At 39.4% G+C, this 13,548-nt stretch overlaps 1 protein-coding gene across 6 annotated transcripts in view; it reads right to left on the bottom strand.

Moving 5' to 3' along the window:
* The window catches only part of Gria2 (glutamate ionotropic receptor AMPA type subunit 2), a 130,847-nt gene that overhangs the window by 58,370 nt on the left and 58,929 nt on the right, over positions 1-13,548 (bottom strand). For all 6 annotated transcript variants that reach the window (XM_004655890.2, XM_045131114.1, XM_045131113.1 and 3 more), the window contains exon 3: positions 7,289-7,528. In XM_004655890.2, the coding sequence (XP_004655947.1) occupies positions 7,289-7,528 (240 nt within the window). The remainder of the gene's footprint in view (positions 1-7,288; positions 7,529-13,548) is intronic.

Raw genomic sequence — 13,548 nt, 5'->3', positions numbered from 1 at the left:
ATATATGGACAGTAGAAGTTTTGCATGATCCTAAGTTTATTTAAAGCCATTAGAAATTGTATTCATTTCACTATGTCAAGATTTTTAAATTTCTGATTTACTTCTAAATAATTAAGCACAAAAATGTTGTGTAATGTGGCTTTCCATGTGAAAATGGAAACAAATTTGTAATATTCTAAAATTTTTTCACTTATGTGAGCCTAAAATTAACCACTCACTGCTATTGAGTTCTCAGACATTTGACAATAGAATTTAAAAATGGCTAGTCTAATATACTACTAAGTTGTGATACTTTTTCGTGTGCCTATTGTTACTATTGTGTTCTGGCTAAATAGCCAATTCATAAGCTAACTAGGCCTCTAAAATTCAAAGTTTGTCTACAGTAAATGCTGACTTCATCTAGACACAGAAGGAGAGTTAGAGAAAATCATTTAGCCTAGAGACAGGTGAAGTGTCATTGTCTTCATTTGCTTACTAAGGGGTGAAATTTAAAATGATAACTGCCAAAGGATATATCTCATTCATACCATGCCTTTCTTTTAAAAATTATTGTCTTGGTTCCATATAAAATTCAGTACCCTCATTCATTCTTCCAGGCAGAGTACTTAATTTTCATGGCTAATAAATCATGGCAGTGTGCCTGGACCAGATTAGGTTAGCATATATTTCCCTCAACAGCACTCTCAGGACATCAGGAAGCAAATGTATTTGGGAAGATTTTTATTCTATGCATGTCTTAAAACTGGAATCAAGGTACTTGTTCAAATTAAAGCCAAGACATATGTGTAGAAGTCAATCACTAGTTATATATTTATTTACTGCATATAGACATCTGTCACCTTTCCTCATTGACATTGAATTAATAAATGAGAATATATTTTATTCAACCACAACTCAAGTTATATATACATAGGAGACCATATATATATATATATATATATATATATATATATATATATATATATATATATTCAAAGATCTATAATCATATATCATGAATTATAATCATAATATCTAAGGGATTAACAGGGACAACCTACTACTTCCTAGTTAAAAATGTATCAGAGGGGATGGGGAGATGGCTCAATTTGCTTGCAAAGCCTACTGACCCAGGTTTGATTCCCCAGTGCTCTTATAAAGCCCAGATGAACAAAGTGGCACATATGTTTGGAGTTTGTTTACACCAGAAGGCGACCCTGATGTGCCCATTTTACCCCTCTCTCTCTCTCTCTCTTTTTCTCTCCATGTCTTTGCTCTTTTTTCTCTAGACTAAACAAATAGAAACTTAATACAATGATAACATGTTTCAATGCTCTGTCTACTTACTGCCTGAAGATAAGAGGATATAGCTTTCAAAAAGGGTATGGAATATTCAGGGAGAACCAGGTTACTATTGCATGGGCTTAGTAAAAATGACACCTGTGATCCTAAAGTGTCACCTGGCAGCAGAGGAACAGCCTCAAATCCCCTGTTGTCAAAAAACTTAGACTTTTCCCCAATTCTTATGCACAAAATTCCCATGTATTCCTATTTGCCTTGTTCACAGCTGTGCTATAGCCTCAGCACTTGGCTGGATAGCTGGGAAGCAGGGTTGATTTAACTGCAATTTTTCTTAAGAAAAATGTGATGAAACAAAACACAGTAATTTAGAGTCATTTTCATTTAGTTTACAAATCTGGGAAGAATGCTAGAAGAGTATTTTCACATATGTGCTGTTCAGAAGAACATGGACTTATTAGACATCATTATGTGACAGTATGTCAACCTGACCTAGATGCTCAGAAATGTAGGTTATGATAACCTTAAACAGTGCCATCTGATCACGCAGGGGGTATAGACATCTTTTCAAGAACATATCATGTTGCCGTAAACTGAGGCACGTAGAGATGTCAGTTGAGACAAGGCCATGGGATCTCTTTAAAAGCAGGGGCAAGGAGGACACAGGGACATAAATGTGTCACCACTAAAGTTAGGAGGGGCTCAGGGGAGTATGAGAGAAGTGGGTTAAGGACCAAGAAAGAGAAGGCAGTTCTCATGATGAATAAAACAATCATTTTTAACTGTAATATTATGTCAAATCCCTAAAAATTAAATCAATAATAAGGGCAAAAACATCTTAAATGATTCCATTTCTGTGAGCCAAACAAAACACTACACAAAAGTCAAGATTGTTTTAGTGTTTTGAAAGTCTCACACATTTGTCTCTGGAAGCAGTTGCAAATCAAAGGCCAGAGTAATCTATGCACATTAAAACATCACTAAGTACTTGATAGTACTTCAAATATGTGCCCATAAGGTCATTTGGCTTTAATATGTAACCACAAAATATTATTACTTTAATGTTCTATCCCTAAAGATGTCCTTAACTCGAGTTAATTTGTATAATTTAGTAATTGGAGATTATGTCATCCTTCCAATTCCATTTAATATTTCAAAGGTATTAATAAAATCACTTTAAAGTGTCCTAGATTCTCTTTGCAAGTACACAAGTCCATCCATCTTCACCTGCCAGTCCCCAGGCTCCTGTCTCTGGGGGAATCTCTCTTCAAAGACTGGCATTTCTCTTTTACTGTTTATGTCAGCTTAGGTCAATGTGAATGTTCTCAAAGTCCAGTTTTAACCAGAGAAAATAATTGAGTGAAAATTAGAATGAGGGTTAAACATGCTCCTAAACTAAAAAAATGACAGCCTTGGATTTTTCCACGAGTGGATAGTACTCATCTTCTGACCCTTCACACTCACTACCAAGAATCAGGTTCTCATGTCAAATCATATTTAAATGCACAGGAGCTTTACTGGTTCATTTGTTAACCGTGTTCACTGAACAACTGTGCATCTAGCATTACCTGAGGCTCGGGGTGGATTTCCAGTGTGTTTAGCTTTTCTGGGCTTCCCCCGTTTAGAGCTGACAGTCAAACCATAAGTAACAAGCAGACCTTAGCCTGGGTGACTAAACCCAGTCCCTGGAACATGGCAAGAACTCAGTAAACAGTTCTTGAGTGACAGGATCGAAACCACTATTAATTATGAATGTGATGAAGTCTATAGAGAAGAAATAAACAATGCTTTGAAAGGGAAGGTCCATATGAAAGGCATCTCTGAGGAAGTTGTATATTAGCCAGACATCAAGAGGCCTTAGTAATTTGAGATGTGTGCAGACATTTGAGGTGAAGGACTTGGGCCCATCTGTGAAAATGAAAGGAGATGGAATGTATTCAGCATTAGTGGATGAGTGAGACAGGCAAATACACTGGAGCCCCAGGCAGGAGCCAAGTATTATAAAGCCTGAAAATTATGCTAAGGATTATGATTATATCTTCATTATAATGCAAAAAGCCATTAAGAAGCTTTAAGTGAGATGGTGATGTCAAAGAAAATGTATTTAAAATCTTTTTCAATCATTTGTTCAAAAAGGAATCAAAGGGAGGAAGGTGGAATTGAGGGGCTCATAGCTGAACTCAGCTTGGCTATGGAGAAGGCCCTGGGAGCAAAGGGTACAAAGATGAAATTCCCATTCAGGGTAGAAATCAAATCAGTAGGATAGAGCTGTAGGAAATGCATGACAATATGTCCAGCTCTCTCGCCTTGTGTTAAAGACATTTCTTTTTTGCTGATGGCCGAGCTGGGGAGACCCAAAACTTTTGTCAAAGTGCTTTTGAGTGCCCATTGCTAAATGATATATCTCTATCACACTCTCTGTCTCAGGGTCTATTGTAGAAGAGGACCCATAAAGAATGTAAGAGCCAAAGGATGAGGAAGAGTCCTTTGCTATTGGCTCCTCCAGACATGGATGCCCTCGTTACAACCCTTGTCTCAAGAAGACATGCATAATATTGAACTTGTCTTCAACATGGATGATGGAAGAAGGCAAAAAATACTACAAAAAATAACCATCAAAACTGGAGAAAGTCTGGTTGTGAGGTAGAAGGGGTTCAATGGAAGGGGAAAGGAGGAAAAAAGAAGGTCATGGGAAAGGATTGTGATCAAATTACATGAAGTATGTATGCAAATTGTCAATAAAAATTCAAAATATGAATGTTACATTCTAGGCAAATTTTAAAATATTTCTATTTTTTTTATTTGAGAGAGAGAAATAATGGGTGTTCCAGGGCCTCCTGCCACTGCAAGAAACCTCTGGATGTATGTGCCACTTTGTGAGTCTAGTTTTACATGGGTATTGTAGAGCCAGCAGGCTTTCTAAGCAAGTGCCTTCAACTGCTAAGCCATCTCTTCAGCCCCCAGACTAGTCTTAACGAAACAACACACTACAGTACTGACCAGAGAATAAAAAGAAAGTCTAAACACAAGCTCAGCTCTCAAAGCCTATCATCACTTTCATAAAAAGTGTGCTTTAGAATTGTCCAGCACATTAAAATCATCTGCACTGACTTCAACTCTGTTTTCATTCCCTGTCAGGATAGAAAATCTCCTCCTTGTTCAAAGCTGGGAAAAGTTGTTGACAAAGCAATTTATTTTTTCGGCTTATAGAGTACTGGCTGGCTTTTCCACTGAGTGCTATCTTCCCCAGGATCGTGAGTACCAGGGTAGGAGATCAGACACTGGATGAACACTCCTGGCTCAGGATGCCTGTAGCCAACTAACTCCAGGGATCAGGAGAGAAGTGACAGATGCGTGCTGCAGTTTTGTCTTCCCCTGCAGGCACCAATGTGCCCCATCATGGTCAAAACACACTTGGGGGTTTCACTTGAAGAATGACTCCGGAAAGGGAGCTGCTGAGGGAAGCAGAGTGATACTTAGATACTGGCGGTACTGGTTTCTAACCCAGTCGTTTTATTTTTGGGTAGTCTGCAAAGACACATGCCTACCCACATAAAATGTTTCAGACAATGCAAGGGGTAAACAGACCCATTAAAACCCTCCATTGACCCATCAATGTCTAAGAACACCTAGGTTCATAGGACAAGTGAGCCAAGCAGGTTTACAAATAATGAGCCTTCCGGAAATCTAAGGAAGAACTCTTCTCCTTCTGTGGTGGTTTGATTCAGATGACCCCCATAAACTTAGGTGTTCTGAATGCTAGGTTCCCAGCTGATGGAGATTTGGAAATTAACACCTCCCGGAGGCAGTGTATTGTTGGGGGCGGGCTTATGGGTGTTATCGCCAGTGTCCCTTTGCCAGTGTTCGGCACACTCTCCTATTGCTATTGTCCACCTGATGTTGGCCAGGGGCGATGTCCACCCTCTGCTCATGCCATCGTTTCCCATGCCATCATGGCACTTCCCCTTGAGCCTGTAAACCAAATAAACCTTTTTCCTCACAAGCTGCTCTTGGTTGGGTGATTTCTACCAGCATTGTGAACCTGACTACAACAGTAATGTTGGTACCAAAGAGTGGTTTCATTTGCTGCTAGACTCCTGACTGTGTGGTTTTGGACTTTTGGAACTGATTTTCAAGAGGAATGTGGATTAATTTGAAACCTTGGCCCAAGAGACATTTTGCAGTGCTCTAAGTATTGCTTGATGGATTATTCTGGTTAGAGTTGCAAGACCTGAATGCAGTTAGAACTATGGACTGTGAGGTTTGGTTTATGAGACTTAACAGTTTTGTCTGGACTGGGCTAGAGCAGTTTGTGTGAAAGGTTTGCTATTGTGTCCATGTTCTGAGAACTTGTGTAGGTTTGCTTTGCGTAGAAATGGATTGGTGTGAGTAAAGGGATATGGCACAGAAATGACAACCATTGAGACTGGGCCAGCTGACCTGCACTGCGGCAACAGGAAGAATGTCGACTCTTTTGAAGGGGCCTGAGTGCTCAAGGAGTCCTGTTCTCCAGAGTCTGGTTTATTCTCCTTTGGATTAACAAATTGGCACCTACCTTTTATTGTGAAGTATAAGATACAGGAAAGAGAGGGTCATTGAGTTTGCAACATGGTCTTGTGTTTTGGAAATGGCCATGGGCAGTGTGAAGCAGGTTTGTTGGATTCCTGCATGGAGACCCCATGGACCCATGAGGATGAGCCATGGATTGCAGTGGAGTCCCAGTGGAAATGCCAGGACCATGAGATGGCTGCCAAGGAAAGCTGCCAGCACCGGACGAAGTTTTCCAGGACTGCAAGTAGCCTAGCTGGAGGGGCGCAATTGGAACTCCAGAGACTTGTTGCTGGTTAGAATTATTGGACTTGGAGATGTGTCATTGTATAGAGTTGTTGGACTTGAAGCTACAGAGATTGATGTTTGCCCTGGTTGTTATAAACCTTGTATTGGCTGAATATTTCTTTGCTGTACCTAATGCCATCTTTTGCATTGTGAATGTTTATTCTGTGCCATTGTGGGTTTTGGGAGGAATTTTTGTAATTATGGCTCAGTTAAAAGATATTGGACTATGGGGATATATGAAATCATTGGAATTGATAAAGACTATGGGGAGTTTTAAGGATGGATGAATGCAGTGTAGTTTACATCAGGTATGGATATCAGTTTATGGGGGCCAGCGGTGGAATGTGGTGTTTTGATTCAGGTGTCCCCTATAAACTTAGGTGTTCTGAATGCTAGGTTCCCACCTGATAAAGATTTGGGAATTAAAGCCTCCAGGAGGCAGTGCATTGTTGGGGGTGGGCTTATGGGTGTCATAGCCAGTTTCCCCATGCCAGTGTTTGGCACACTCTCCTGTTGCTATTGCTCACTTGATGTTGGCCAGGGGGTGATGTCCACTCTCTGGTCATGCCACTGTTTTCTCTGCCATCATGGAGGTTCTCCTTGAGTCTATAAGCCAAAATAAACCTTTTTCTTTTTTATTACCCACAAGCTGCTCTTGGTTGGGTGATTTCTACCAGCAATGCGAACATGACTGCAACACCTTCCCTGTCTAAACTTTGCAATACACCAAGATGTAAACAGTCACATGTGATTATGCAAGAAAGCCTAGGAATGGTCACAGGCCTGTGCAGAAGCTGTCTCACATACAGATTGTCATAAACACACTAAAAATTACTATAAAAGGTCTTTATATGCTTAGGTAAAACTCTTCCTTCTCCTGGGATTAGTAACATCGTCACACTAGAGGCTCTGCGGCTACCGTCACACATTTCATATATTGTACATGGTGAGGCGTGGGGATGACACAGCCCAGCCCTATCAATCGTGCGTGAACTTGTTTTTTTTTTTTGGCTTTAAACCTATATCCCTATTTTCAAATTGCATTCATCATTTACATGGTGACATTAGATGAAAAGCGCTTCAGGTTTTTGTACACGTTAGTAGTTCTGCGCTCCCACGTGCCGTGCGAAAGTGCTGAGCGTGACTGGTGACACTGGGCGCATGTTTCCCTTACCTCGGTCACTGTCATAGAGGTATGCAAACTTGTCCCACTGGTAGTATTCAATCAGGCTCAGCAGGGCTCCCTTGAGGTCAGGTCGCATCTGGATGACGAATGGATGAGTGCCATCTGTTGGGAAGCTGGGCGTGATGAAGGACACATGGAGCGTCCCGCAAAATGAGGTAATGGTGTTTACAGACTTCTTGTCATAGAATCCAAAAATCGCATAAACTCCTCTTGAAAACTGAGAGCAGACTGGAAAAAAAAAGTCCAAAGAGACGCAGGATTAAACCGTTGTAATTATCACATAACCACTTGAGTTTGTTCAAAACACAATATTCCTTGATATAAGATACAAAGTCATCAGCAGGTTGAAAGAAATATTGAGTTTGTATTAATGACCCATCACATTTTATGGGCACTTATTGACTCGGAGTTCTATTTAAGGAATTCAAAAATTATAAAGCATAAAAAGTAATAATTCAGGGCATAAGAAAACAAACACAGTATTTAAGAATCTATAAAAGTATAAATGTATTTCAGATAGATGCATAAATATATAGAGGTCATCGGTTATAAGGACAAGCTGGAGCATCATGGGATTTTTACACAGTTGGGTCTGCGGCGATGGCTCAGTTGGTAAAGCGCTTGTTGCTCAAGTCTGAGGACTGAAGTTCAGATTCCTAGTGCCCAAGTAGATGCCAAGTGGGTGTGGCAGCCACCTGTAATGCCAGTGGAGAGGAGGCCGAGACAGGGTATCCACAGAGCAAACTGTTCACCTAAACTGCGTGAATCTGTGATCCCTAGGCCTAATTTTAGAGTCTCTGCTTCAGTAAAATGCAGAGTAGTGAAATCAAGTCCTAGTTCCCACAAATGCACACATGTGCGTGGGCTACCGTGCACATGAGTCCACATGCAGGCAACATACCACATAAGACATGGGCAAAAAGTTATACACATTCATAACAAATCATTTCCAATAAAATCTGATTGACTTTGAAAAGTTTTGCTGTGTTTATGTTGTCTTTAAATTTCTAGGTCAGTGTAGTTCCAAAGTTCTAATGCCAACCAGATCTCTGAGACATGAGGGAAAAGCTGTACCTGCACCGTCTGTAATCAGGCCTGTCGCTATGAAGAGGTGTCCTGGATCAGCTTCACACAATAAACTAGCAATTAAATAAGGCTTGACTTTCCTGACTTTATTATTTTTTATGGACCTGACTTATCCCACACATTCCTCTGCAAATGCAATGAAAATATCTGCTCTAAGGACCACCATGGTTAACAAAATCATGATGCTGTATTTGAAAGTTCCCATCACTTGCACAATCTCTTGTCCTCTGCACTTGGTCCTATTTCGTCCAACAACATGTGACACTTCACTACCACCATTTTTCCTAGAACTCATACTCTAAATGAATATATTCAGATGTGGTCACTTATTTTTCCATCCATTCCAGCCATCTTACCTGATGAATAGGATGTAGTTACATTATGCCTGATTACCTGTCATGCTGTATGATATATTAGCTTATTTCTTTCTTATGGTAACTCCTGAGATAACAACTAATATTACAAATAAGGAATTTTGACACATAGGGTAAATAAATAATCTAAATCACACAGCTAGTCAATAGTGTATACAGGGTTCAAACCTTGGCAGTCTGGAATCAAAATCCACACCCTTGATTCCAATTAATGGAATACTTATCCAACTATTATTTTCCTTCACTTATGATCCCTTCAATTAAGTTCCCCAAAGGGTAACCAGGAATGATCCTTTGAGACATAAACCTTTTTATTGTCTCTGAGAAGTAAGAGTTACCTTGGCCAGGAGTGATGTCCCACAGTATTTTGTAAAAGCCATTCATGACAGTGGTTATGCCCATAGACTGGTTAAGCTTTTAATGAATGGATAGTGGTATCTTCAGTCCTGGAGGTTGTTTCAATGCATGGAATGGAAATAAACCTTCCACCAAGAAAATCTAATGACTAGAGCATAACCTCAACATCATTTTAAATGAATTATCCATTTGAAGGAGAAGACTAATATATCTAATCTCAATGGATCTTACCAAAATAATGCATAGAAATTGTTTCATTAAGAACATTGCTAAGATAGATGCAAATTCTAATAAGCAATTTTAGATAATCAAAAATAATAGCTGGCATTCTAATAATTGTATGACATGAATTCAAGGGTAAGTAGTATAAAGTATTTCTTCATGTAGCCCTTATTTATAAAATATTTCTGTTTTCATTTAAATATTCACTAACATTCAACTTACTTCATTCTATCTACATCAGCTTTCTAGGGTTTTCAGGTTATACCTCTGTGAGATGTTGATACCTTCCCTGCCTTTACCACTAGTCTTCTACCTGGTCTGGTGCATGTTCCAGAGCCGCAGAATGTATTTCCTTACATTTTACATAAGATTACAATTTTTTACTGGTGTCCATATTTTTCCTTTTCCCCTTGGTACAAAATTTGAAAATAACCTTGAATGAATTTGATTATTATGTCGATTATTATACACTTGAAAAAGGCATTTCACTGTTAAGCACTTTCTAAGCATACTGTTCAGCAATACAGTGTTCTCTCATTTTATGTGTGAATGTATATGCATGTTTATTTTATATGTATATATTAAATTTGTCAAGATTTTTATACATTGTAGATTGATGAAATGTGACATATGGAAAGACAGAATTGCTACAAGATTCTCTATGGGTCTATTTAATTTAATTTCCTGAAAAGATTTAGTATATCATTCAGAGAGCATAGGAATATCCTGTAATACAACTTATTGATGAAATTTCATCTTAAATGCAGTTTTTTTCTGAAATGGGCAAGGCAGCCACAGCATCGGCAATTCCTTGGTAAAGTATGCCACTGTATGAATGTACAATCTTACCAGGGAGCCTTACCTTTCATTTTCCATTCATTTTAGGATCTGAAGTGAGTTGTCAAGAGATTTTTTTGGTTATTGAAACCATCTGGCAACATTGGCTTCAGCCCAACAATGAAGCCCAAACTATACAAAACTGAATAAGAAATTAGAAGTCATCTATATCAGAAAACATTTTTTTTTTCTTTCAGGCAAATCAGGAAAGTTTTCAGTGAACATTGTTTTATAATGATGTACTCTCTCTTTTGATTAACTTTGATCTTTCTCTGCTTATCATCCTACGCATCATGGCATATATACACTTTTCTTTTTTTGCCTAGATATTCTGTTTTACTGGACACTTTTCCCTTAAGATCCATTTATGAAGTCAAATTTTAATATCTCCTTTAAGACTAAACTTCAGTTTTTAGCTGTGGATCACTATAAAGTCAAAAAGAAAATTTTCTGACAGATTAACTCAGTATAAGCAAGGAAGTTTGAAACCAAAGCCAGACCTGAACCCAGCAGGGAAAAATATAAAACCCTGTAGCTCCGTGCCCAGCATCTACAGTATTCCACATTATGATGTAAGCTCAAGGGCAGTCCTATTGCTATGTCTTGACGTGTGTGACGCACGCAGCATCTCTCCTAGGCTGACTTCTCTGTCACTGAGGCTTTCCTCAGCTAATGCTCCGTGTTTCTCAAAGTTTCACACATTGCCCTCTCAGGGGATCTGTTCAAGGATTGTTTTTTTCTTGTTTTTGTTTTTTGAGGTAGGGTTTCACTCTAGCTCAGGCTGACCTGGAATTGTCTCAAAGTAGCCCTGAACTCACTGCGATTCTCCTACCTCTGCCTCCTGAGGACAGGGATTAAAGATATGTGTCACCACGCCCTGCCCTGTTCAAGGATTTTGGTCCTAGTATACACCATCTTGTATCCACGCTTTCTTTGACATTTGAGGGTTACCTTTTGAACCTGTAACCCTGGCAGTCTACATGTCTACAAACAAGGATCATGTGAACAGAATCAGGGTCATCTGCCAGCTCAAATAGCCCCAGTGGAATCATTGCTGGCATTGTGGCAGACCTGACTGGTTCGCTGTCAGAATGTGGGGAAACACTTCCCTTGGAAAACATGTGTAAATGGGGTATGCAAGAGAAAAAGACAAAGTCTTCCAAACCAGTTTCCATACATTTACGTTTGACCTTTGGGTGTATGTGGTCTGGTTGATTGCTCAGTTGTACCCAAGGAGTCTTTTTTTGCAATTGAAAGTAATTTGGCTTATTGATAATGATGCAAATCTCTTGTTGGGCCTGAAGTTGAAATATACACTTCTTTTCTGGCAAAACCACGAGTCTTTCAGGATTTTTTTTTTTTTTTTGCCCTGCTTTATGGTCACAATTTGTACTATAGATCTGAGTAAGATCACTAACATAACACAGCCTGAATTCCGGGCTCTCTAAAAAGTCCTACACTGGATTAGACTCCGTTTCCATAACATCTTAGGACACTGACAAAATGTAGCCTTTTAGTCTTAAGTTCCAGATGACTTCTTATTTCCCTAAAAAACTTTTATGAGCCCACACTTCACTGCCTTCCTACTGATGGTCCTGTTCCCATCTGAGTCACCAGTCAACTCTGCTTCCAGCACTCTAGGCTCTGTCTAGCATATATATCCAAGCTCCTCCAGATACTTCTCACAAAACAGTCTGAAATTTAGCTTGAGGACAACCCTTAAGTTGTAAATATATTCACAGCAATGACTCCAATCCCCACTCTCAGGACCAACCTTCTGTCTTCGATATTTAGTTCCTGTGACAAGATGCATGTCACAAGCAAGTTTAAGAAGAATCAGGGATTTGTTTTAATTCCTGCTTTCAGAGGTTTCAATTACTAATGCTTGCCTCTGCTCATAGTGGACAAGAGAGAGATACACACACACACACACACACACACAGAGAGAGAGAGAGAGAGAGAGGATGGCTCTTACTACCAACCTTCACAACACTCTCTAAGACCTACATCCTCTAGCTAGCCCCCCCTCCTAACCTTTCTACCACCTCCCAAAATAGTTCTACTGGTGGGGGTAGCATTCACCAGATGAGCCAGTGGGGTAATATGTTACTTAGTTGATACAAAGCATGGATACAGGATCATGCTGACACACTGCATGCGAAAATTAGCTGTGACACTTTGCACTGATTAGAAATGAACTGACTTATTTCATTTTCATTTCTGCTTTATTCTCCAAGGATGTTTTTTGAAATATAAAAAAACATGTCCTTAAAGTAGATTCATCCTCTAAGAAGGGTTAGAACTAAGAATACCCAGAACAATGTGCTATAAATTCTGAAAATACCTGTAAAGGCAGCATTCATACCTGAAATAGACATTACAAGAAACACATACACACACACACACACACACACACACACTCACACACACACAATTTTCTAGAAACAATGGAAAGAGGAGAAAAGTTTTTCACTTCTAGTTTGGCTTGACCAAACATTATGCAAGTTTGTGATTAACATAAGGAGGGCATCTATGACTGGGGCTTAAACCTTATTACAGAGGAGTTCCTGAGGATGCTTCACTGAGTTCTGCTTGCATTGAATATTTAGTGTCAGCTTTGAAGAACTCAGCAAAGGTAAATCCTTCTATAAGACACAGTAGGTCAAACAGAAGAAATGATAATCTCCTGGGTGTGAGTAACTTGCTGATTCTTTCACTTTTCATTACAAGCACAGATGATACAGGCCACTAACAATGCTGATGGTGCATCTAGTTCTCTGGTCATTATGCTTGCTGGTGCCACTAGCGTTATGCATGATACAGTCTGGAAGATTAAGTCACATGGCTATTGAATAGAAAGGAAGGAGACATGGTGTGACTTTTTTATACATTTTAATTGCAATCTTAATAGGAACATACAGTAATTTGATCCCATTTTCCTCTCTTTTTTGAATATTTTTATTTAGTTATTTGAGATATTGAGAAAGAATGGACATGCCAGGGCCGGTAGCCACTACAATCAAACTCCACTTGCATGTGTGCCTAGCTTTATGTGGGTACTGGAGAATCAAACCTGGGTTTACATGTAGGTGTCTTAATCACTGAACAATCTTCAGTCCCCTATTACCCTTTGGTCCCCTCTCCCCTGGCCCCCATTCTCTGATGACCTTCCTCTTTCCAAGTAGCCCTCCCTATGTTTTGCTATCTCATTCCTCTTGTGTTCCATCACTCATGACAAAATGTTGATGGGCTCAGAAGCTTGTATTCTTGTGAGAGTGTCGGTAACCATTGTGAGGTCATGAGTGCACATACCAGTCAATTTATATTGGGAGGACAATGTCCCAAAAAATATCTATGCATCTTATGGCTCTT

The sequence above is a fragment of the Jaculus jaculus genome, chromosome 12 (assembly GCF_020740685.1).
Source record: "Jaculus jaculus isolate mJacJac1 chromosome 12, mJacJac1.mat.Y.cur, whole genome shotgun sequence".
NCBI lineage: Eukaryota > Metazoa > Chordata > Mammalia > Rodentia > Dipodidae > Jaculus > Jaculus jaculus.
This window is presented reverse-complemented; position numbering and strand designations above follow the sequence as displayed.